General features: G+C 39.0%; 2 protein-coding genes across 3 annotated transcripts in view; one reads left to right on the top strand and one right to left on the bottom strand.

Moving 5' to 3' along the window:
- Window positions 1-26,734, top strand: part of LOC105562631 (tight junction protein ZO-2) — a 76,132-nt gene that overhangs the window by 1,464 nt on the left and 47,934 nt on the right. The window contains exons 1-2 of one of the 2 annotated variants that reach the window (XM_012013626.1): window positions 13,535-13,650; window positions 14,677-14,829. In XM_012013626.1, coding sequence (XP_011869016.1) covers window positions 13,645-13,650; window positions 14,677-14,829 — 159 coding nt within the window. In that variant the 5' untranslated portion in view covers window positions 13,535-13,644. Of the gene's footprint in view, window positions 1-13,534; window positions 13,651-14,676; window positions 14,830-26,734 lie in introns of those variants that run through there. The other variant, XM_012013624.1, reaches the window with a different exon arrangement.
- LOC105562628 (sodium channel protein 60E-like) overlaps window positions 1-26,734 on the bottom strand; it is a 74,706-nt gene that overhangs the window by 35,648 nt on the left and 12,324 nt on the right. The gene's annotated exons all lie outside the window — the stretch shown is intronic.

Here is a 26,734-nt window from a genome sequence, read left to right as displayed (position 1 = left end):
AGCCAAACGTGATTGTGTCTAAACTTATACATACGGTAGAGATAATATTACAATGTTTAAAATTAAAGATTTCAAAGTCTAAAAGAACAAAATCACGTAATTAAAAAGAGAAAACGTATTCGCATTATTTATGGAATAGGGAAGAACTGAAAATTAAAACGTCAAATCGCCGAAATTACCTTTATTCGCAAATATCTTCTCAAACGTGAACCGTCAAGAGGACAAGTGTTATCCTCTTCGATATAGACGGTCTCGATTCAGAACGAACTGCTCATAAAAATATCGTCACGGCCCGTTCGCAAGTCTGGCGGAAAAACTGCTGTTATCAGAACTCGCTGCCAACTTTTTGCAGCTACGTATCCCGTTGAGATTAAAAATTCTGGGAAGAGAAAAAAGAGAACCCACCAACCCTGTGTATGGAAATCGCGAAATGTCCTCGGGTCATCGTCAAAACGGAGCAACCGCGCTTATCGCTCTGTCAAAACGATTCTAGCTCATCTCCTGCAAACGTAAATCTCTTACGCGAATCCTGCATACGAATTTACACGAATTAATCTTAGTTTTTATCAAACATCGAAAATCTTACATTATCAAGAAAAAAATATGAATAGTGATTAAAAGTAAAGATTTCCATTTTTAATACTTGTTTTAAGTTGAATATTAATAATGTTTTAGAAAGTAATTTATACATAAAGATAAAGAAAATATTTAAATTATGATATATAAAGAGAGTATTGTATTTGTAAATAATTAGATGTAAAAATTATTATTGTACCAACAGCTCCGGAAATATTCTTAGTCTTTCCTTTGCTATGGACGAGCACGAACTTTCTGATTTTACGTAATTTTATTTATAGTATCCTCCTCGATCTATCTTGCATAAAATTCTATAGTTTACAAGCTATAGGAAAGCATGTGCTAATAATGGCACAACTCAACTTAATCGCTAACGTAAAGATACATAAAGATTTATGTATGTATCGCATTTCTTTAATTCATATATTCGGTCTTCTTGTAAAACGTTGCCGAATATTTACAGCATAAAATATAAAAAATATTTTATTTAAAGAAATTATGGCAGGTTAGGCTTTTCAGGTTTCACATTTCGCGTTGCTTCTAAAAGAGAAGTCATTCGTCCGATATGGTTGTTTGAATGATTCGTCTGAAATGATCATCAACCGTGTAAAACCGGCCTGAACATAGGACGCGATCGTCCGACAATCGATCTCGTCGCGAAACAGCTCGACTGAAAAAAAATTCGCGATAAAGTAAATTTAGTAAATGATTTTTCGGTTCAATCGCTACAAACGGCCGATCGCGTATGTCTATGATAAGCTCGATGCTCCAATTTTCCTTTAGATCTCGTGGTTGAGAGAAAAGAGAAGCTGTTTATTTCCGAGACAGATTTTTTTGTTAGAGCTATTCGTGTGTCAAATCTAAACGAAAAGTTTCGATAAAATTGTTAAAATTGGAAACTTGAAAACAAATTTTTGCTGCGTTTCACATTCCCATGAAAAATTGAATTGAAAATGAACAAATATGGCATTTCAGTACAATCCTGATCGCAAATATGTAAGTAAATCAAATCTTATTTGGCATTTTTAGAGAGAAAATTTTAATTTTATTTCGTAAACATTATCCGGACACAAACACAGAAATGGAAATCCAATATTCGAAAAGTAAAGCTAGAGAGAGAATAATTAATTACAAGAGTGAGGCTTTAATTAGAATTATTTTATTTATGCATATTTATAAGATCATTTATTTCCCATTTACAATTTATCTGATCCACAGAAAAAAAAGTTGGATTGATTCTCTCAAAGAGAATATTTTGGAAAACAATATTAATTATGATACATTTATTCGAAAAATATATTTTACTGAAAATTTCAACAATGCCAAACGAATGTTGTCAGGGATATCACATTTCACCATGTACATATTTACACGTTTCATTAGACCTTTCCATACGTAATTACGTTAAGAATATTATTTCAATCGTCAGTTATAAAAATTGATGTTTTAGACAAGTTTTATCACGAATCAGTGCAAGTCACGAGCAAGCGTATCACGAATATCTATGCTCTTCAGAAACATGACAAAAATATAAAAGGAAAAACATTCTTTCTACTAAAGATGTTCACAAACACGCACATATTCAAAGTGTGGGATGAAAACTTTGAGAGTTTTACCACAAGCCAAAGTGCATGTATCTAGTCTGAGTTGTTCAAGTGCTACGTTTTCTTGACCCGAAACCCCGAAAGAACTTTACGAACGCGTTGTGTATTTTACACTTCTATTTCCTGTTATCTTTTATCTTTAACTTAATATTGTATTTTTATTTCTGTCGGGGCCCTTCATGTCTAGTCTAAATTATTCAAGAACCGTGTTCTTGACCCGAAACCCCGGAAGAATTTCGCAAATGCATTGTATATTTTATATTTGCCTAGTTCCTTTTGGCTTCCATTTTTATAACATGGTAGTGCATTTTTATCTCTTTGCCCGGATGCTGCATGTCATGAATATGAATATCACGTAAATTACATCGCACTTTAACTGAATCCGAATGCTGCGCGATTCGAAATTATAACCAATTGTAAAGTTTTAATTTTTGTTATTTATGTAAAACCGAGTTCTTGCGCTGCTAAGCCTGCTAATACCTTTTTGCCCGCGATACGACCACGAGGGCGTATCCACTGTAATATTTTTAGATTAGAGTTGTTGGAGTTTTTATGCATTGCAGCGGGGGTAATATTTTATCGATTTTATTATCCGACTTGAGGGAGAACGAATCCAGCAATCGTTAATTTTAAGCTGCACACTATCGAAATGGAACCACTGCCCCTCCGCGGACATAAATCATTTCTTTATTCGTATAGAAGACTAATATTTTTGTGATACTTGAAACATATAAACTTATTGGGTATGTGCATGTATAAGGAAAATAATAAAGCTTATTATTACTTTCGAGAGGAATATATTCGATAAGAATTCATTTTTAACTTAGAATAACGCTGAAATTAAAAAGCACTCTCATAATAGACAACTATTTCCAGCCTTGTGAGACTATAAATGGCTCGGTAGCGAGATAAGCGCATAATATACATCTCCGCCGGACAATTATACGTAACTGTAAGAGTGATGCATTTAATAATAAGTAATTAATAATAATAGGCTAAAAATAAACCAGACGCCTAAGAATAACGACATGGAAACAAGTAAACAAGTAACTTGTGCCTATATAACATGTATAACGTGTGGATTTGATGCGAAATCTTTTTTAATCGAGTCTAATCTGTGCGATGAAAAGAAATGCAGTACAAGTAATGTTAAAACTGCATCTGCGCGAAAACTGCAAGAGCACATGAAATAATTGAAAGTGATTCCGTTATCTGCATACTAGTGTTTATGGGTGCAAAAGTTTTTTTTCAACGTGATATCTATGAAAAATGTTTTATGCATTTCATTGAGACGAGGGATTTATCGGTACATGCACACACTTTCCAATGCAATAAGAGTTATATGGTCCAAGCTATATTCATGATTCGTATAAAGTACACATAAGGGAGCTCGCAGAAAGAGCTCTTTTTCATGTATTGTGAGTTTGTCAGAGATATTCGCAAAAATGCAATAGTAACAGACGGGATGGACGAGCAGACGTGGATTAAGCTAGATCGTGTTAGGTAATAAGAAATCTCTAACTATTAATACAGATGTGACAGACGTAGGACGGATAAACGATCCAGTTCCGATAAATGTTTCATTCGATGACAACACGTTTCTTATTTCTAAGAGATTTAGAGAAAACTTGACGCTCTCTTTGCGGCTGATATAATTTGCGATTAGCAAAACGTGTGCGTCGAACGGGCGTACCATTTGTGGTCTCAATTTTGCGTTTACTGATAAATTTCATTGCTAATTGCAAGATCGATGTAGCTTAAAGACAACGGCGCGAGGTAACGTTTGGACTTGATGAGGGCAGGTATCGACCCGGCTGGGCATTGAATCATGCGATCGTTGCCGTCGTTCACAGCGCAAAAAGCGCCGGCCACGCGACGATCCAATCGCACAAGTTTAATCGAGCGCGATGCAAGTCGTCGGACAAAAAGTCTTATCTTAAAAGTCAAGTCCGAGACCGCAGCGTCGCTCTAAAAATAGATTCTGTAGAGCAGGTGTGAGGAAAGTGCTTCACATTTATGTATATCTCGAGGTTGTCGACTTGAAAGTTCGCTCAACGTCCGCAACTTATGCGATTTAATGCATGAGACTTGCCGAGACAAGAAAATTTATAAATTTGAAAACTTTCAACTGTTCATTAATCTACATTTCTTTAATAAAACGGAGAAAAATACCAAATATAATGTGTAATAATATCCGTAAGTAATGCCCGTTTTATCTGCGTTACTTTTTCACTTCCACGGCACATTATTATGTTAATCTGTCATTAGTATTAATTATACGACTATTCGAGTCTTTTTATCTGTCTTAATATTTCTTTTTTGACGCAATAATTATACGCAATTTGAAAATTTCCAAGTAAAGAAGCTTACGCTGTAAGCAGCGGAAGCTCCACGAGGTAATATTATATATAATATTTCGTGCAGCGTAATTACTGTGAAATCGTCTGTTCGAAAACAGAGTGAAACACGAGGATGAAAACAATGCGGCGTGATACTTAACCGAGTACGGCTGACAAGTTTCAAGTCGGTGCGTTATTCGTAGCGGAATTATACCATTCCATCGGGCGCGATAGGGTTGGAGATAAAATAGGTCGCGGTCGAAACACCCTCCGCGCCCGTCTCCATAAATGTGCCATACCGTCACTGCACTATTTATACGCGTGCAGGTGCTACCTAAGCTGCAGGGGGATGGGGAGGGCGCAGAGAAGGGACAGAGGAGTAAACGAGATGGGGCGGCCAGGGGTGAATGCGCGATGCGGAGTAACGGTAGGCGGAGCATGCCATTCTTTTACATTCCTTTTACTGTGCGCAATTTCAGCGCAATGCACCAACCGGCCAGATCGGATGGGCTCGTAAGATTGCCGCGCGTATCCTAAATAATTAACTATCGGGAACACAGTTTTCTTCTAGATTTTGCAACGGCATTTTTTTTCTTTTTCCCTTCGCGCCGATACATTAAGTTAGCGCCGCACTATGCGCCAATTCGCAGTGATTCGCCGGCCGAGCGGTTTTTTTGACTAATTGCAAACTTGTGACGCAAGTCCCGTAATAACGGGTAAAAGTTCAAAGCTGTCCAAGTTAACACGAACGAAAGGACAAATAACAAATTACGAATGATAAACCGCGAATCACCAATTGCGCATAGTGCGCGCGCTAGCTTTACGCAAACAGCCATCCCCGAGAAGCGAACTGTTGCTCGTTATTTCCGCGTAATCGGAGAAACGAGAAAATTTCGCGCAGGATTTAAAATTCAAATTACTGATATTTGAGCGTAATCCTTTTTACCGCGATGGGTTTGTTTGGGCCAATTTAATCCCTCGCTACATCCCGAAACCGACCGTTTTTGCGCTACCTCTTTACCACCCGAAATATATACAGAGTGTGCGATATAAAAAGTGGGAATCTGGAGCGCAGCTTTCTGCCCCTGAGTGAAATGTGTTCTAAATGTTGCAATTTGCAATCAATATTTCTAATGACAATATAGAATATTAATTTGCGCTATTAATCGCAAATGTATTTAATATCAAATATTCATCGCGCTATATTTTTCATGCCATTTTAAACAGATTACGTTGTAATTGTCAGATATTCCTATTTTATATACAGAAAATATAATGAGTGCGAAAAATATAATTTATTCCCTCAATACATATAAATTCCATTTTATCACGTCTCATAAACCAACCGCGAAAATCTAAAATAATTACATATTAATAAATAAACTAATATTTTGAATTTTATGCAATTTCTCATATTTTTTATTCTTCTATGACTTTCTTGCCGCGGATATGGCAATTTAAAAATCAAAGTTTTAAGAATCGGATAAGCCATTTGTGAATCTATCTAAAATAAAAACACATATCAGGAATATCGATCACGCAATTAAATGCAAAACTTTGACAAGTTGGAGAAACGTTACTCGAAATAAATTTCTGTATATTCGTATCGGCAACGTGCGAATCGCAAGCAAATGACGCGTGTCGCGTACTAATACTGTAAAAATTGTAGCGTAGGAATTACCATGGAAATTACAATTTTGCAGTTAGCGTGTCGGGATCCGTGTTCAACATATGCACCCTCGCGTAACTTTCGGCAAATGAGGTTTAAAGTCAGAAGTCACGCGTCGTGCGAGCGCATACGGCTTTCTTCGTTGCCGTTTGTTAAATGCAGACATGAGAACGCCCACCGCTTAAGAGCAACAAGAAGTCGTTGCTTACACAGCTGCTAATAATTACGAAACGAGAATTCGCAAACGGCGTAACGTTAATTAAAACCATAGCGCTTTAATGCGGTAAAGCTCGTTTGTGAAAATGTCACATGTAATTTTATTGATGTGTGTTCCCAATTAAGTCGTAATGACGCCCAACCTTTGATACAGAAATGTCAAAATGCAGGTCACACGCACTTAAAATTCATTTAGCTCGGGTGGAAATAAATCGTATCGAGGCAATATCGTTGTCATGCCAACTTTATCGCTGCGACGTGCGATCCGCCAACTTTCGTGAAATACACGCGAAATACGGATCAGCTACAAATATACTTTGCGAGAAAAACAGCAAGATCTTCCGGTAATAGCTCAGCGTGGTCAGAGGATCGACTTCCCCACATATTTGTTTATTCCCAACTCTCCGAGAGCTCTCTCTATCTCCGACGAGATTGTTCCGCAAAAACTTGTTTTCAGCAAACATATCGAGAAGGCAATGTAATGCGATAGACTTTCAATAGAATCCAGGTACTTTCCCGTAAACAAAAAATTGAGTCAAGCCAACCGAAATGGGGAAAGCAATAAAACAAATATATTAGTTACACAAGGAAAAATTAAAAAATTACGTTAAATTTCAAGGAGATATTATATAATTGACTTTTCATTAAGTGTAACTTTCTATACTGACACTTAATTATTTGCGAATAACTGATTAAACAACAATTAAAATCCATCTTGGGTTGAGAGAACTTTTCGATGAAAATATTTGAGTTAAATCCCATGAAAGTGTATAAGCTCTATAAGTTTTCTTCGGCTCTCTCAAACGAAAGCAACCAAAAGGATTTGCAGAGCAAATGAAAATGTTTTCAAACTTGGCAAAGTATCAGCAATGTGTTCCGGAAAGACCCCATCGGGAAAGATCGAGATTAGCTAACCGATTAACTAGAAATGACTCTTATTCTACAAAGTTAAATTTGAAATCCACAAATTTGTTGAAGCCGAACTTCAGAAAGCTAATGAAAATGCAATAAAGATATATTGATAAAAAGTGAGAAAGCAATGTATATAAATAAGAAATAAATATAATTAAATCATCGAAATATAACGCAACATTTGACACAACGAGATCTTTGTAGCTTTAAAAATAAATATATCTTGATTGTGCAGAAATTCAAAATTATTATATAAAATTCGCAATTCTTTTCAACATCAATTTTACGATAACTTACGACAGGAATAAGCTACAGTTATTTTATTTACGTCGCGAAACATAAATATCTCGGAGGAAAAATGTGATTAAATAAAATCGAATCACATTTTCTGTTGCTTTCTTCGATATACCTACGTATACTAGAATAGAAAGAAAAGTAATATCGCTTTTCCGTATTTGAGATGGTTAGTTGTCTCGTTGTGGAACTACGACACGTATTTTTATTTCGATCATAAGCGAAGAACTAAATATTGTCGCAAGTACAAATTTGACGGCTACGGCATTTTTATTGGCAGGAGAATTTGATTCCCTAATGATTTCCTCAATTTATTTCCCTCATTATTCTTCCGAGAGATCGATTTCCCAAGGGGACAAAATTATCTTTCCTTATCGTTTCTCTGAAAAATGACTTTCGAGCTCACGTACGACCCATACATTTTTTGGCGCGACACCGAATCCCGCGATCAGTGTGCATTAGGTGTGCATACAAGACGCCGTGTTTCCCCTCGGTAAAATTCTCCCTCGGCAGTTAGGTCGCTCCACGTGGGGGAAAATAATAAGCTCGATGCACGCAGCTATGTGAGACTGAACGGCGGCTCGCGCATCGACCGGCGATGCAACCGCGTTCCATATACCTTCGTGATTTTTACCTGCCTTCCGGCCTCCTCAATCGAATCCGTAACATAGTAACGGGGCGCAGCACTTGTGCGAAATGTAAAAAAAAAATACAGAAATATACCCCGGATAACATCCTCGTTATATACACGATAGCTCTTGCCATTTTTTTAAGTTTTTAATTAAATTTTTGAAAAAAAGAGTTGGCATCCAGCAATAAATCTCAGTGGCGCATTGGTGATCAGTGGACTATAACAATTTTTTTTAAACGCTCGTAAAAAGTCAAAACCGCGTAATATATAATTTTTAATAATACAAATGTTAAGTAGAAAGGGCGTTGCTCTATGCAATATTTACAGTCTTGCTTAGTTACACAATATTTGGTCATTGCTTACGATAATGAAATTTCGCTGTGGTAAAACATACAAAACTTGACGAGTAGGAAACGTATTCGCGAAAGCTTTGGAAATTATGTGCAAGACGGTGAATAGAGACTTTTCTTTCGGTACAAACGGATATTTTTATTCGAGTGTTACATTGTGAAAAATAGCTGGTTTCCACAATACAACGCAATGCTTCCATCGATATTTCATCGACTTTGGGACAGCACGTTTTCATCGTTGTAAACGCTTACCGAATTCCGTGCATCACGTCGAATAAATCTTTGCCGAAACTTTCTATTCGGTCGTTATTACGACGACAATACTTTCATCGGTTAGGAAAACAACCGGTTCGCTGTATTGACAACGAATCAGCTGACGATACAACAAAATCGGTAAACATTCACACAACGGGAAATAAAGTAATGATCTAGCTCGACAAGAGATTGCCACACCCTCGGAAGGGATTTCTGTTGCCGAGACAAAACATATTCTTCACGCATTTATATTTCTCACCTCATTTAGTATAAAAATAAGAAAATATCAAGATAAAATCAATAATTCTTATTCCCCTCTATCGAATTAAAAATGATTGACTTACTATATTGCGACAAGTAACTTATATGAATGTAAGTTTATATATTCTTGCGTTTGGAACGAGGGGGAAACCGCTGAGGGCTTTGTGGTGTACAGATTTGCGGCATTATAAAGATAAAACAAGATAAAGTAATGCCCACTGGGTGTGCAACATTTTCATCAGCGGTTTCGCCTTCGGTTTAGAATAAATTTTCCCTCCATCTTACAACGCACCAAGTTGGCACCACGATATTCGACAAAAGACGATTCGTACACTGAAAAAAATTTCTGGTTGAATATGGACGAATCAGATAATTCCTTTAGGATTTACCAGAATTCCTTTAGGATTTACCAGAATTTCTGTAGGATTACAGGAATTCTGGTAAATCCTAAAAGGAATTATCTGATTCGTCCATATTCAACCAGAAATTTTTTTCAGTGTACTATCATTTTATTCTACATTTTAGAATTTTTCATTTAAGATTAATATATTCCAACGATGAATATTTCTCGGTCCTATTTAGATATAAATCAAATTGAAATTTAAACGCCCATTGAATTAGGACCTAGGCAAGGTGGTGGCCATTAAATAGCTTAGTGAATCCATATACCGTATTTTTCCTACTCTGTACTGTGCGCCGTTACTATCGGACATATAGCACAGATTTTCCCCTCGGTAGGATCATTCTCGTCAGTGAATTCACATGTTCTAAAAATCGCTCTGCGATTTTTATAAATTATTTTAATTTAATTTTAATGCTATACTTAGCATTATAAATACGGTATATGGATTCACTAAGCTATTTAATGGCCACCATCTTGCCTAGGCCCTAATTCAATGGGCGTTTAAATTTCAATTTGATTAATATATTCCTTTCTCTATAATAAATATGATTGGCGCTATATCGACCCTATTTTATGATACATTCCAGTGCAATAGCATTGGATCCGGAAATTTTTTTCTGTGGGTGCAGCGAAATCATTCTCGACGGTATAGACGCGTTCTCCCTTTTTGCTTAACGATTTGTCAAAATTTAATTAGAGCGAGATGTAGCTCTGTCCTTTTGCATTTGGCCCCGTTAAATTGTGCAAGAAATAAGAAATGAAGATACAAAACGAATTAAGATGCACCGAATAAAAAACGATGCAAAAACGCGATCGGGTAATTTTCTCTCTCACTTGTCATTTTCGAGAACACTTAATATTTTAACATCGAGAGTTGTCCAATTGCCGACTCTCTTTGTACAGTCGACACGTTTTGTATTCTATCGTATTTCATCGAGTCCCTTTTTCTCAAACCAAACGGAAACTGCGTTTCGATGATATGATGTACATATATGTATACGTCGATGTATTTGCCGACAACGAAATTGCGCCGGAAATCCGTACATTCGCGAGTTGACTCTCTCTCTCTCTGCTGTTCGAGAGTAAATGAAAAAACGTACGTTTAAATAATTACAATGCGGAATTTGATATACACACGAGAGTCTGATTCCCTTTTACCTTAAATAATGACACTTGCGATACATATTTGTATTCCTGAATGACGAAAAAAGAAAAGTAAGACTCTGAGTCACTTGTAATTGCAAGTGTGAATTCGTTTACGGTGGTTGCAGCTATGCGAGGGGGGAAAAGCGCATACATTTGTCTGAAAACGTGAAACTCGGAGGGATTTCGTGCATAAATGTGCTTTTACTTCCAAATATTCGGTATCGCGCGAAATAAATTCGCTCGACGCGGCAGCGGGTTCGAGTCTTCGTCCGTCGCTGCTTAATGAGACGACTTGGTCGTTTCGTGCGTGCAAACACTTTCCGTGTAATCGCAGCACATTTCTCGGGCCACGCTATCGATCTCCTCTCAGCGGTGCAACGTTACGTGAATTAGATCGGCAGGTAGAACGCGGTAGAAATGCACGAGTACGGAATATGACGGTATACATATACGTACATATATATATATATATATATATCGAGCGCGGTCGAAGAAACGTTTTACGGGCCACTCGATATTACACGAACCGATAAGCGAATGTAATTTCTCGCATTTCGAGCAAAAGAAACGGGAGATTCCCTCTAGGTCAGATCTGTTGGAGCTTATCGCAAAGCGAGAAGGCAAAATGGCACCTAAGCTCGAAACGTTGCCAGAACCGACTGACCAAAGCGATTCGAGATGTTAATACGTTCGTCGCGGAAAAACCACGCGCCACACACACACACACACACAAATTATACGCGAAACAAGTATAATAACTCAAACTAACGATACTCGTAACGATATCGCCCGATCGAGATAAAGGTTCGTGTAGAACTGGGATTCTCGGACGATGTCCGCGATCGTGGGCAGTACTTGGTTTTTTTTTTCAAAGAAAGATCGTCCAATTAGTCCCATAGACTGTTCCATGTATAAAATTCAAAGAAATTAAAACAACGTGTTATATACCGTAAGTTTCTTCTCTCTCTCTCTCTCTCTCTCTCTCTCTCTCTCTCTCTCTCTCTCTTTCGCGATGAAAATACACGGAATGTATGCGAGTATCGAGCTTAGGGTGTAATAAAAATCGTTAAAATATCTTAAATGTTGAGGAAGCTCGCTCGTGGGCGTGGAATTCTTTTCAAATACTTTCCAAACGCCTACCTTCTCTTCCTCGTAAATTAAACGCAACTATACCGAATATACTTGTGGTGCGTTTTATACTTTTTATATTTTATATATTGCACGTGAGTCGTTTATCGTTGTCCAAAAGTGGCCAAGTTATCAATGTTTATTGTGTTATATTATATATGAAATCGTAAATCGTTTCTTTTCTCTCTCTCGTTTAAATTTAAAATATACTAAGGATATGAGAAACATCGAGTGTTATAGTTTGATAATCTTGAAACAGTGTAATTTTCAAGTAAATTGATTAGAATTTCATTTCGACAATTTTCAAACGTTTCTCCTTCCTACCGGAAGCTCAACGTAGAATTTTGTAAAGCGCGCATACGCACGTTTCGCACTTGCGCGAGAATAAACGGAAGCAGTGCGCAATGACGAACCAATTTTCAGTTCTGTTTTGCAAACTAATCAAATGTTGGCACATGCAAAAATATGCTCCGACTCTATGTGAAAGAGAAACGCATACAACACAGATTTTTGACCCGACACCAACACCGGCACAGAGTATTAAAGGAAAGTCCCCGATTATGAGATAGCAGGTTTCCAGCATCCAAATTCAATACGAAAAATCTCTTTCCGCAACTATTACGCGATCTAACAATGAACTTTTTAAACAAATTCGCGGTGGAACCAACGGATGACGCCTATTGACGTAGTAGAAACCCCGCTATCTCTTATCAGAAGCCAATCTCACAACAGGGGACTTTCCTCTATCTCTAAAGCCCGTATCAGACTACGGATTGGGATTGGGATTAGATTGAAATTTAACCAATCACAGTAAAGTTTACTAATCTCAAGTTCAGTAACTTTTACTCTGGTTGGTCAAATTTCAATCTAATCCCAATCCCAATCCGTAGTCTGATACGGGCTTAACGCGGCGTCAATCAATCAATCAATCATAGTCGAATGCGAAGAGAATACTCGACCGTAATCGGTCAACTTCCTAAATCCTACCTTGTCTTGAAATCTCACTGTCGACGCCGCGTAATGCGCTTTCGCAAAATTGGTTACTGCGGAACTCACGGTGTATCGACAATACATTTCTCACGGCACTTACCGGCATTCCATGATCGCGAATTTCGAGGCACGCCGCGTCGTACGCCGCCGAGCCACGACGCCGAACTAGAGGCACGCCGAGTAACGTTGAATGAAAACAGGAAAGAAGCGAGCAAAACAACCCCACCTCCGTGCGCGAATTCCCGGAACAGGTAACGTTCGCTCGCCCGCTCGCTCGCGTCGAAGACGGAAGAAAAACACCCCGGCCGGAAACAAACAACTCACCCCATCCCACCGTACCGCGCCGCACCGACTCATTGCCGAGAACGCTTCGAGACCGCGACGAAGTATGTACACGTCTCGATATCGCCTTTGGATTCTCGCCGGGCCGCGTATACTCACTTGACGGTGTAACATTCAATCGGCCGCGTTCGACGCCCTCGACGACATCCGCGAGCGAACGTTAGTTTGGCGCCCAGCGCTGGATCGGTCAGTATGGCGTCGGAGACGCGCGTTGAAAAGTTTTGTTTCAACAAGTACGTGAGCCAATCAACTCGCAGCTTTTCCGCCGAGTTGATTGGCCACAGGCTTAAAGGCCCGTGTCCACGGGGCTAGGAACTTCGCTCGCTAGTTCCGGGAACCGTGTGAGCCAATCGGCTCGCAGCTATTCCGTAAAAGCGGCGAGTCGATTGGCTGCTACACGTTTCTCGAAACTAGATTTTCGAGCGCGCTTGAGGCGTCGTGAAGACGGGCCTTTACGGACGCGTCGTTGGCTTCTTGGCGGGTTCCACGCATCCGAATCATGGTGGTTAAACGTGATGTGATCCGCGAATGCAGGTAAGAGCCTTTTCCCCGTCGCTCCCTCGCGATACCGAAGATTCGACGGATGGAAGGGCGAGACTTGTTCCTGCTCTTCGAAGCGAGGCGAACGACGAAAGCCTCGCTCGTCGGTTTGTCGAGTGCCTCGACAATCCCCCCGTCTCCGCGCGTCTCGGCGAGCGACGTTCCAGCATACTTTTCTCGCCTCCGCCTCGCTCGGGTCTGCCGACGTAAATCGCGTTAACGGCGCCGAGAAGCTCGATGGCGCAGCCCGGGAGATGCGTTACGCGGAAAATGTACATGTACGTTCGCGCGCGCGAAGCGAAGATGGCGGAGCTCGGGAGACGCGGGAAACGTACATTCGCGGAACGACGCGACGATCATAAAGAGACCACGAACGAGAGGAATCGAACCGTGCCGTGACGCGCCAATTCACTTGCGCCGCACCGAATGCTCGAGGGGAGGAGGCAAAAGGTATACGTTCCACGCGTGACAAAGTTTCCGAAGAAACCGTTATTTTCCGCCGTTTAACGGCAGTTTCTGTTGAAGCGAGCTTTTCAACTACTTTGACTAAATTAACTCCCGTAATTTCGACTTGTTTCTTCTCCAATTCTCGAATTACAAAATCAACTCCACTTCCATCCCGTTTCTGTTCCGCGAGGCATTCAAAGCTGGAAAAGAATTTGCCTTTATGTCACCAATCCGGGGCTCTTTGTCGCACACACGAGAAATTGGCCTGTATTCGAGCTAACTTAAGTTGCCTCCGACAAGTCGAAAGGTATAACTCGCATGGAATTTTTCAGTCGCTGAAAGGAGCTTCTTTTCAGTTGATTTTGAATAGATTATGTTCATTCACAGAGCATTGAATAGCAAATCCTTTGCGAACTCGCGACAAACGCCTGCGCTATTTGAGGATCCATAAATAAACGCTGCGGCTATATTGGTCGATTCATTAATTCCATATGGTATTATTAATGCCTGGACCTCGTAATAAAAAGTATTGCGATACATTACGGTGTAACACAGTTTGTACTTGTGCTACAGGAGTCGCGGCCGGTCAACGTCCGCAGCTCGCACCAATGCACTACACGACGAGTTGTTCGCACGATGATGAAATCACGCACGGAACGGACGTCCGTAGGATTGACGACGCAACCGGCAGCTAGACAACGTTTCGGGCAACGCTACTTGCCGGAGGTGAGTGCCATCCGGTTAATTGGAAGCGACGAGAAGCCTCGTGGCTTCTCCCGGAAATCGTGCCCCTTATCTCGGCAGATGTGGGCGCGTAAAGCCCAATGTCCACGATGCTAGAACTTGGACCAAGTTCTAGCATCGTGGACATTGGCCTTAAGTGGGATATTTCTTTTTTCCCCCCTTCCTTCTCTCATCGACAGGTATCCGTTGACGAGCTCACAATGCGGCTTGGAAGGGCGCGCGTCGTCGCAGCGAGAGCAACACGCACGCTGTGTCCAGCAGAAGTTAGTGCTTGCTAAGCGCTTTGCGTTCGTTGGATTATACTTTCAGATCTGTGCTGAAATAGAGCTGTTCTTCTAGATCTATCCAATCAGCATAAAGCGCTTATTAAGCGCTAACTTCTGGAGAACACAGCCAATAATTGGAGATACGTGTGAAAAGTTGCGCCGACACGCTTCACGCGAGTGTAACATGCGATTCTTTGATATCGCTCCGCGACCGCCGCTTCTCCGCTTCGTCCCGCTTTTACGTCTAAATAACACGCGGAAATATCGGTGCGTCTTCCGCGCGACGTGTGCGGATAAACGCCGCTGGCACGTATCGCATCAAATTCCAAGCGACGCACGTAAGTTTGATGATTTTTAACCACGCGGCGCGCGATAGCCGGAAGCGAAGGCGTACACACCAACACGCGTCAGCGTCAACATGCCGCGTTTAAGCACGTATTTTTATTCCATCTCCGAAGACACGGAGCAACGCTTGTCCGAGGTCCGCGAGAGCGCAAAATATTATCTCGGCGAACAGGGCTGTTTCGTTCTAATTATGTGTTACCTTTTAATCAACTCTGTACATATTCGCGCGGAATATCGCTCGTATCTTTACTAAAATTACCCTCGTGAGTCTGTACCCTGGAATTCTCCAGTCATTGCACAGGGTTTGACGAAATTTTACCTTGAGAATAATATTTATTCAAATCTTGGGCGAAAATTAACTTCTTATACTCTACGTCAGAACCGGGACTTAGACATTTTGGACGTTCGAGGCCGAAGATAAAAGCATTTCTTTTACGGCACATAAAATATAATAGAAATAATTTTTCTTACAACAATTGCCATTTTTGCGCCCCTACGAATCTTTTATACGAGGCTAAGCGCCACGCCCGGCTCTGCTCTACGTCAAGTCGAAACCTAATGAGACTCCACGCGTTGACTCTTGTCGCGAAGATAGTGAGACTATCGAAGAATTAAATCGCCGCGAATATACGTAGTAGCGAACGGAGTATTATTCTTAGTCGCAAGCAATATTAACTCGAAACTTATTATTCATATCTCATGGTACTCTATGACATGCTGTGCAGTTGGAAATTAAATTTCGAACACGGAAATCATGCTTTACCGCTTCTTGTTAGTGTCAAATATATACGGTTGAATAACGTGACGTAAAATGCTCTTTGTCGTTTGCTTCACAATCCACGTTGCCTCGCGAAGGACTATCCAAACTCTGAGAATGATCACGAATGTTTCTTGGCGTGGAAAATCCCTCCCTTTCATTTCGTCATAAATAATGTGGAAACTCTTATACACCGGGCGTAGTTTCGCGGAGCGAAGGTAAATTAAATTTTACGATTTTACGCGCAAAGTTAGCGTATATGAATAAAAAGCAGAGGAAATTGCTTCCGTTTACCTATGACACATATTTCTCTCATCTTCTCGTCGATTGATACGTCTAGGTTTTTAAAAAGGGTTATTTGTTTAAAGAAAATATGACTTTCAACGATGATTTGATGTACGAGCATATTCCTAAATGCTGGATGGCAATAACCATCCAATATTATTAACATTAACGTATAAACGTGGGAAATGTATATTGGCAGATGAGCGGGAATAATTTACAGTCTCGTATGAGTATTTCGAGGTTTTTGAGCTTGTTTAGAAATGACGGAAACGTTATGCGGGAATGCACTTCCGAACCGGAACACGTATGCATGTACGTAGATATTTCCGAATAGCGCGAAACAAAACAAGACGTAATTGTCACGCTGGGAGCCGCATACGACATTAGCGTGCAAAGTAGGAAAACGCGTCGAGCGAAGTAACCGGAGATAAAAAAAAGCGAGCGCTTTGTTTAAGCCCTCTTCCTAGATTTTCCATTTACGTACGTGTCGCGCACGGGGTAAAATACTGACCCACTCGTGAGTTCGGTCCTGGCACTAATTAATACCATGGGCCACCACAGGTTCGTAACGCAAAAAAAAGGGCTGTACAGGAATTGGACGGGATATAATTCGTCGAGTGAATTTATTTCGTAAACGTGGAAGTGACATCCGTTATTGTTACCGTACATTCGATACGGGGCATTCGCCTTTGCGTGTTAAAATTGTCTGCAAAAACGATAGAGAGGTGAAGCGCGATACGCAGATAAATACACGGGCAAAGTCGGTCATTTGGCAATATTAAAATTCTAACGTGAATATAAGATAAATATTACAAGTAATGCTCAGCATTAAATTGTAAGAGAACAGAGTGGCCTGTTACTGACCTGCATCGCGAAGAAAGCGCTTTATCGAACGCTATAAAAAATTTGGTTTATTGGAAAATTGATCATTTCGAGCGACACTTTCGCAAAATACTCCCGATTCGGAAACGGCGTCCCACTTGGAACTTGGATTTGAATCTTTCATCGTACATTAAAAGTTATCTGTATAGCATAATGACAGGACGAGTATAATTTGGTTTATAACGCAGCCGTAGTTGTATAATTGCGATAAGCGGAGCTTTATTGAAATTTTGATATTTGGGGGGTGAAATATGGCAATCTATGTCAGACTGCAGAAGTGAAAAGTTGTCGATGAATAAGTTAAAAGGAAATGTACAATCGCTTTTAAATGGAATTTGTAATAATGATGACAATGTCCGTATTCATACTCGTCGGTTATAGCCATTAGCATTTCAATCTTTCAGACTGTAATGCAGACTCGTATGTCTGATTACAAGACGATATTAACTACCGCACGCGTGGGCGACGCGAGCGTCTACTTTTCCACTGCGCGCGCAGTAGTATTATGGCATTACCGGCCGCAACGTGAATCTTGACCAAGAAAATTGCATACACAGGCAGATGCTGCATAAAAGTCGTCCGTAAATGCGTTTGCATATCGTTGCCGCGAAAGCATACGCCAGTGAAAATCGAAGATCCTCGTCCATGTTCACGTGTAATCGGTGGCACATGAAATGGCTTAGGTCGTGGAAATATCCATTGCCATTAAATAGCGTTGCGTCACGTAGATGCCGATAGAAACGGTCGCTTTGTGTTGCGACAAAATGATTAAAACTGCATAAACATTGCGGTTCAGTGCAGCGCATGCGATAAATGCATGCACAAATAACTTTTTTCCTCGCGTTTTTAAACAAGAGGCAAAAGAGCCACATTCGACTTTACCCGATGAAAGCTTAATCACGTCTAGGCTTATCGATTGTTTGTTCATTGGCCGTTAAGTTAATTAACATTCTTCATTCATGTACCGCACTGTGCTTTCCCGCAAGCTAACAACTGTTAAATTATGTTGTCAACTACGTCGAAAGTACCTCAGGTCAAGAACTTTCGACGTTCACGCATTTATTAATGAATCGAGCATTTCTTGCCTTCTTGCCTTTAACGGGTTACTATAACATGTATCTGATACAGTTAGAATGCGCTAACAGCTTTACATATTGCATATTCGTGACAATTCTCTTGTTGCCATATCAAATGCGCGAGAAAATCTATCTTTATCGATTTGTAACAGTAGCGCTTATATTATAGTTATAAATATTCAAAACCAACCAGATAATATTTTGCAATTGACGTCATTTAATTTTATAAATGATTAAGGTGTCAATCAGCATTTAAAGGGTGATCAATTCCGATGAAAAGTTTTGCATTTTCTGAGAAACAACGTACATTGCGAGAGAGAGTAGGAGTGAAAGGGATGTTATATTTCTTCTCTCTGGATTTCCCATTTACCTTATATTTACATAAGTCACGTACGTGTTGTGAAACCACGCATCGTAGAAGCTTACCAAACTCGCCGCGAACAAACCGAAACTTGTCCAGCGATTGTTGTAACTCTCGCAAAAGTAGATCCTAACGTGTTACTACATCCCAAAGCTACACACTAACAATAAGCCATGTTATCGTTTGGAAGATTCTATAGGTATATCAGGTATCTCCTTTCCAATCAGACAAAAGAGGAAATTTTTAACTGAGATATAGTGTAATTGAATGCGAGTAGATTTAATCATACATTTGCACGTATTGTTTGCTTATGAATTGCCAAATTACCGTAAGTTTACTCTCGCGATCTTAAAAATGCACATAGAATTTTCAGATTACATCGTATGGACGAATATATCGTACTCAATTCTTTACATAAATTGGTCAATTTTGGCGCATTCTATTATAATTTGGAATGTCGATATCCGCGCTCTTCGGGACATGAGATGATTGAGATCGCATTTGAAATGGCAAGATTGTCCGGATTCCCTTGGCCTTTCGCGATATTGAAAATCCTCTTGGCGAAAAGTTGCCCGGAAGAAAGAGGCGGCCGTGTGATATGAATTTATTAAAGATCTGGCACAAATATCCAATGTCTTTCGTTGCGGGTCAAACGGATATAGGCGAGACCCCTCGGTTTGTTTCAAGGGGAATTTCTGCCGAAGCCACATAAGGAAATGATGCGATATTGGTTCTGGTCCACGGCAAGATTATAAAAAGATATGTTTAGTAAACCTTCCCGTAAAAGTTTATTCGTTGAAATACGCATTGCGCATGAAATATAAGACAAGATGGCATCGATTACGAATGTATTATTCATTTTTCGGGATTCTTGGAAAAATAATCATATACTGATATTTTATCTATTTATATGTACATACTTTCGGATACAATTACACTTCATTTATATATTAACGACATAACGACAACGTACTTTTATTAAAAAGTTTATCGCGAATAATTGCTTTTATGACATGCTTACGATATATCGTAAATATTATTTCAGTTGAGAAAAATTTTACATTTTTGCACACCATTAACGGAAAATGATAAATCAACTGACGCAAGTCGATAAATATAAATAAATGTTCATGCCACGTTCCATGGTGAAATTTTTCGGTATAATTCAAGCAATGGAAAATTTGTTTTTAACACATTGACTTAACAGGTTTCCATTAATCTTCGCGATGAATACGGGTTGAATACGAAATATTAAATTCAATTTTGCGTACGTAAAATGCAGATTCGTAATTGATGCCCATTCGTGAATTGTATTAAATATTATCTTATATTTAACGGATGATAAATAAACTTTATGCAAACCACAAAACTGCCTAATAAAAATTGTCGCCACTAAACGATTGTGATGAATCCGAAATTGAAAACTATCCCGCATAAAGTATCGGTCTCGTCAAAGTCCAAGTTAGAAACTTGGGCAAAGCAAGCGTCGATTTTAGCAGTACTCCGCAAAAGTTGGACGAAAACTTGTCCCTCCCTTATTTCAAATATATTCGACATTAGTTTCGTCGCTACGTGGAATGCAAAAGTTCGCTGTCTCGAATATACAAAAGCAGAAACTTTATAACAAATCTACCACCGCTTTGATTGCTCCGTGCGGCACCGAGGTTTCTAGCTCTGGTTACGCGACGTCGACCACAAGCCACGTGCAAACTAACTGTTTGGATGGGATGTGAAATTATATTTCAGTGCCGAGCATCTGTATTTCTACCTTCCTGTATTTTGAAGCCAATAGAGCTCTTATTCCGCGCGCGAATGGTTAATTGGAAATGAAATTCTAATTAAAAGCAATATCTGAGTTTCGCTGGTTTTGTTTACTAATTCTTCTTTAAATGTACATACAATGTACACTTTACTTGCGATTGCATAGAAGAAATATTTTTCATTACTTGAAAAATTATGCAAACAGAATTTGGGGAGACAATACTATAAACTTGATACAATACATTTTACTTGTAACGCTAGACATAAATTACTTGAAATTTCTTTTCTATTCCGGTCAAATAAAAAGTTGAGTGCTCATTTATTAAATTTGTCGTTCCGATCGTTTGTGAGAAAGAATTTAACGTTAATTACTATTAATAGCACAAATGTAAAAAGGTCACTTCGACAACGGTGTCGCAAGACGTTTCGTACTATCGCGGGCAAAAGAATCGATCGAAAGGAAAATAGAAAGATGCATGTCTCGCCAATTAGATTTTCTTTCCCGGAGGATCTCTGCCGGTTTTGCGCTCGCCATGGAACATTATCTCGATCGCGTGCAATCGCGATTTGTGTGCGAAAAGCAACACCTCCCTCGACGAGAACGCTTTTCGCCGCATCTCCTCCTGTCTCGGCCGCTCTTTTGCCGGGCATCCCGGCGCGGATATATCGTTATAACGCTTCGCCGTCTACATACGCGCGAAACGGATCACCGTTATCCCATTGTGAGGAGATTTCCAATAGACCTCGTCAGCGTTCCTTTTCACACCAGACTTCACAACGGCTGTTTGCATTCGGCTGTGTGCCGTGAGGCTACAATGTAACATCGTGAGACTGCGTTGTGCACCGTCCAATCGTATCGCGCTCTTACGCGCCTCGGCGCCGTAATAGAAATTCCGCACCGGAGCGCTCCGCCGTACTATAAATAATGATTTAATTAAATCAGCGAGGTGCCATCGTTGATCGTCGCCGCGGCCTTCGATTGTACGACGTTTGACGTGCGTTCCGGAGTACGCGGTGTTATTGCGACCGAGTCACCTATGCGGCGTACGTAACCGATTTTACTTCTCTACAAGTTTACCGCGTATTACTTAAGGGTATGCGTGTGTATCCAATCTAGTTAACAATTTTTATTATTAATGTCAAAAGTGTATGATATTTTTTGTGATGTGATACACGTGAATTTATGCAAAGTACCATAAAATCAGGAGCCTTTACATTTGCACTTTGTTTTATGTATGGAAATGTATAGGAACGCATGTGAATCGGATTCATATGACATTAAACTGAGAATTGGATTTAACGTATGTCAGGGGGAAATATACTCGAATCCTATATCCATATTGGCAGGACTTGTGTCAACCTTTTTCGGTAAACTCTTCAGATAAGGAAGAACTTATTCTTGTACAACGCTGGTATATGACTGTCGTAACACGCCAAGTGGCTCTTATCGAAGACTATATTTTTTCCAGCATTTGCATTTCAAATAGAAAAATGTGGGACAAAACTAATAAAAACCCCATAGGAAACCGGCATAAAACCCGCGGCACTCTTAAAGATCATAAATCTCTTGTAACTGAAAAAAAAAACGTTACACATGGTACACATGTGTTGTATCAGCAATAGGTCTATCGGGGTTTACTGTTAAAAGGTTGTTCTGTAGCTATTGCGTTTATGGACTTGTGAACGACTTGTTCGATGGGAAAGAATAAAGAGAAAGTCTTATCGTCCTGCCGTGAGATAAGAACATTTTATTGCGGTAGAATAAAACATTTGCTCGCAATATCGTTATTTGATCGCATACATGTATAAGTTAAACGATCGATAGGTGCCCAATAAAAGGAAATCGTCTTATCGCCGTGGCCCGATTGAAAATAATCTTCGACTCTAACGAAAAGGGAGAAAATAGGCTGATCCGTATTTAGAACACGCCTGTAAGATCGCCGGCAGATATAAGCCGCTAGTCAATCGATTCCGATAGTTGCCCATTTTATATTGAGAGAAAAGTCGTTGTTTTCGAAAGGATCTAACAATGGAAATGCGGTTGCAAAAATATTTCATAGCCGTAAACGTATACCAGAAAGTAGACTTGTGTGATAATATGTTTTATCTGTCTTTTATTTGCCAGATTATATTTTCTCAAATGAGATTATATCAAGTGTGCGGCAAAATAGAACTGTCGAAGAATAAACGGCTCGCTATAATAACGTATAGCTAAATGTCGTATTTCTGAAACATTACGAAGTTCCATATTAATTCGCTATGCATATTTATATAAAAGGTCGGAAGCTAAAAATTCTGTAGACAAATTTTAGGAAGAGTGGTTATGCAGTATGCAAATAGCTAATTGGGTTAGAGAGAAATGTTGTGTGTATTCTCGTACTCTGCGTAACAAAATTTTGTTTGCCATTATAACAACGCGTGATGCAAAATGTGTATTTTTAAAATAGTGTGTTGTTTTCAAATTTATGTAATTAATTTTATTTGTGACTCAAAACTCGGGTAATTTCATTGATCGTTAAATGAGAAATCGTCTTCTTGATATCTTTTCGAGATTATAATCCGTCTAATGAAATGCAGAAAAACGATGAACATTTTTATATGGAGATGAATAGTTTTTATTGGAAATAAAACGTATGGAATAAAAGCATTGAAAGGAATGAATAGACATTAAATAGATCAATTTTTATACACGTACGTAGTTGACGGTAGCAGCGCACCATAAGTTTTTTTCCCCGTAGATTACTTCAAGTACGTCAATTTACTTAAGAGTTTGTTTCCGGTAAAATTACTGTAGCACCATCATCCAGTTCGATTGAACTGCTCGGCCTAAATTATGCGCCCTATTTGCTAGATGCGTTATATTATCAATTGCAACTAGCGTCATAAAGTACGCTTCCGCGGTTGACGCAATTTAATCAGACCAGTGAGCCGCGTAGCCGCGCCATTCATCAATTCAAATAAGCTGCAATCAAAGTTGGTTGTGCGATGCAGTGCCTGTCAGTTGTATTCGATGCCGGCCGTGTGAGGTTCGTATAGCGCAGCAAGGGAAACGATAACAAGCCTCTCGCCACGCTTCCATGCCAATGCGATTTCGCTCTATCTGGCATCGCGATTCGCGTATCTGCAAACTCAAAACGGAACATCGTTTCGACCGCGATCGCGGAACCTTTCGGTGCAATTCAATCGTACGAACCTAAAATTGCATCCATGAATATTGACCCAAAGTCATCTCAGCAATTCGTCTCTAATACGAGTCTAGAGTCGAATAAAAAGTCGACTTTTATTGGAAAGTTTAATTTAACGCTTAATTACTTGCTATATTTACTTCACCTTTTTATTTCTTTATAAACTACAAAAATGTATAGCACAGTTATAAGAATGCACATATATACAGCACAATTATAAGAATATAAATTATGTTTACAAGGACTAGTAATTATTTTTGTATTTATATTTATCTTTTCTCGTTTAAATTTAAATTACAAGATTCTATTCCTGTACGGTTACTCGTCATTTTTTTAAGTTTTATTGCTTGTACAGCTTCAACTGATTCAGCTGTTATAGTACATCAGAGAAAATTCCCCTTTCTATTTCTCAAGCTAATCGAATGTACATAAAGTTTTATTTACCAAAACTATATTAAATGCGCAGTTTAATTGATCGACTGCCTTGGATTTATAAATGTTGTTCTTTTATTCCCAATAGTTTTCAAGTTTTACAAAGTTTCGCGCGGTGAGACATATCTGCGTTAAACGAATTATTATCGTTGCTTCGTGAGACCAAGTTAAATTGACCGCGCGTTATAAAATAACTAACGGTGCTTGTGCATGCAATCATCGTTGATTGAAGTTAATTTCATTGGCGGCATCAGGGAGAACTGGGACGAGCTTCATGGCCGTCTAAATTTTTTTTTTATTGCCCGGGCATGCCGAACCTTTTATTGGAAATCGCGCGTATCCGAGCATGAAGCGGAGCTTTTCGCATTTTTTGTCCATTGCCCGTGCAAAAAATAATCATTTCTTCTTGAAAATCAATTACGATCGGTTAATGTGACGTTGTCTGTTACGTTTACGATGGCCTGATTACGGACAACAACGTAGCACTAACGATGCCACGAGATAATGCATTGTGCTATATATATTGAGCTGCACTGCTATGCATATTAACACCCAACTGGCAATGTCTCGATAAATTAAGCAGGACGCACTTCAAACGCGCCCACTGTGAGCCGCCGTGCAAAAGTATTACCAATAAATTTATACTGCAATCGAATATAATTATTTTCCTAAGTAAAATAGAAACGATCGCAATTATTTCACGGTTTTTATTTTTTTATTTTGTCTTATTGCTTCGTAATACTTTACTGAGACATCTTAATTTAAATTTGTAGAAGATTTCTATTCGTGGGACGATTTTCCATTATGTCATAAAACGCAAGACCGTGAATAAAACTATTCGAATGGCGGGCTACTTATGAAGCTCGTTTCTGCCGTTTACGGCCTGTATTGTGCCACGTTGTGCAGAAATACGGGAATTTTACAAGGAATAGGCTTGAGAATGCATTTATGATCGTATCTAATGACATTCCATAAAATTAAGTATCGAAATCGCATCCCGTTTCTCTCTTAAGGAACACATTCAAGTCGTGTTTAAATTGTAAGATTCTTTACTGTTTACGAAGTAATAACGAGAGCAATAATCAAAAGCATAAAGAAATTACGACTGTGAAGCTGTATTGCTGGCTTCCCTCATATTTCGCGATATACTTCCGACATGCCGACAGCCTAATGGCTCAATAATGAGAGGTTATTACCACTGCTGCGTGAAGAAGTCTGCTGTTCACGAATTTAATGTGGGCATAATAGTAAATGCAAAAAGCTACGTAGTTGCTGAATATTGTGTGTAATCTACATTATTCTTCGCTACATTATACATTTTTTTATTTTATATCTATAAGGTTTAGATAAGAAAGGATCCATGTGAAATCTCATTTTTAACAATGTTTATTGTTGAAAGAAAATTATTGTGTTAATTATGAAATGATTAGCATAACTGTAAATGGATATTTAGAAACACGACGTAAAAATCCCTTAGTCTAGTAAATTTAGATCGTTTACCGTAAAGTCGGATGTTAGAAATATTATAATATATATTTTAATATTCTTCGCTTTCTTTTCTTTCAACATGATGAATTTACAATTAGCGTTCATAAGAATTCTCGGTTGGTTAGCACGTGAAAAGGGAAAAACATCGCGGAGGGAAAAGTTGCGAAAGGCCAAAGGTGAAGAAAGCGGATTTGGATTTTGAAGGCGAGTTAATACCAACTCGCATAATTTTACGTTTTCATAATCTTAAGATATTTATTTATAATGCCGCGTCAAAAGATGGCGAGAATTATTTTGTCGTGCTTACACAGTATACGTTACTTCTCATTTGCAACGAATTTTCGTCGTCGTATACTTGGATCGGGCAAGTATAGGTTCTCATTCCCCTTCGGTTACTTCGTCTTCCCGCATTTCCTCTCACAGAAGCTACATCGCGATAAATTTCTTACGCAGCCGTACTCGGCCAGCGTCTGTTCAATATTTGTGTTGCCGCTGATTTTATTTGGAGCCATAACATTTGGCTGGTATGACGATCGTGATGCCAATATTGAAACCCTTCGTATGTCATATTTAGATGAAGCAACTATAATCGAAGTTATACTGTTCACAAAGAACGGCGCAGCTTTCAATTTTGTTGACAAGAAATGTACTTTATTGTTAATATGATTCACGTAACAGCACTCTTTTTTTGAAACTTTGAGAATTCATCTATTTTCACGAATTTCTTTAACCCACTAGTGATGCAAAAATACGAAAGAAATTTTCTTTGGAAGTCGAAAATAAAATTCTATATTCAATTTTTTTAAAGATGTTACTGCATTAATTTTTATAATATTTATAATATAAGATAATGTATATTATATTAATTATGTAATTGATAAACAAAAGATATTAACTGGAACTTACTCATTTTTCTTTCTTTTCTTTTATAACAGTATCGTTTAAATATTCTAATCCGCGCAAAATTATATTATATTAGTTACAAGTGTATGCATCGAGAGTTACAGTTGACTGCGATAACATTAAATGCTCATCTTGCAATTGACAAT

The sequence above is a fragment of the Vollenhovia emeryi genome, unplaced genomic scaffold, assembly GCF_000949405.1.
Source record: "Vollenhovia emeryi isolate VEMERY1.0 unplaced genomic scaffold, V.emery_V1.0 DF939185.1, whole genome shotgun sequence".
Classification (NCBI taxonomy): Eukaryota; Metazoa; Arthropoda; class Insecta; order Hymenoptera; family Formicidae; genus Vollenhovia; species Vollenhovia emeryi.
Note: the sequence above shows the minus strand (reverse complement) of the source record. Positions and strands in the feature narration are given on the sequence as shown.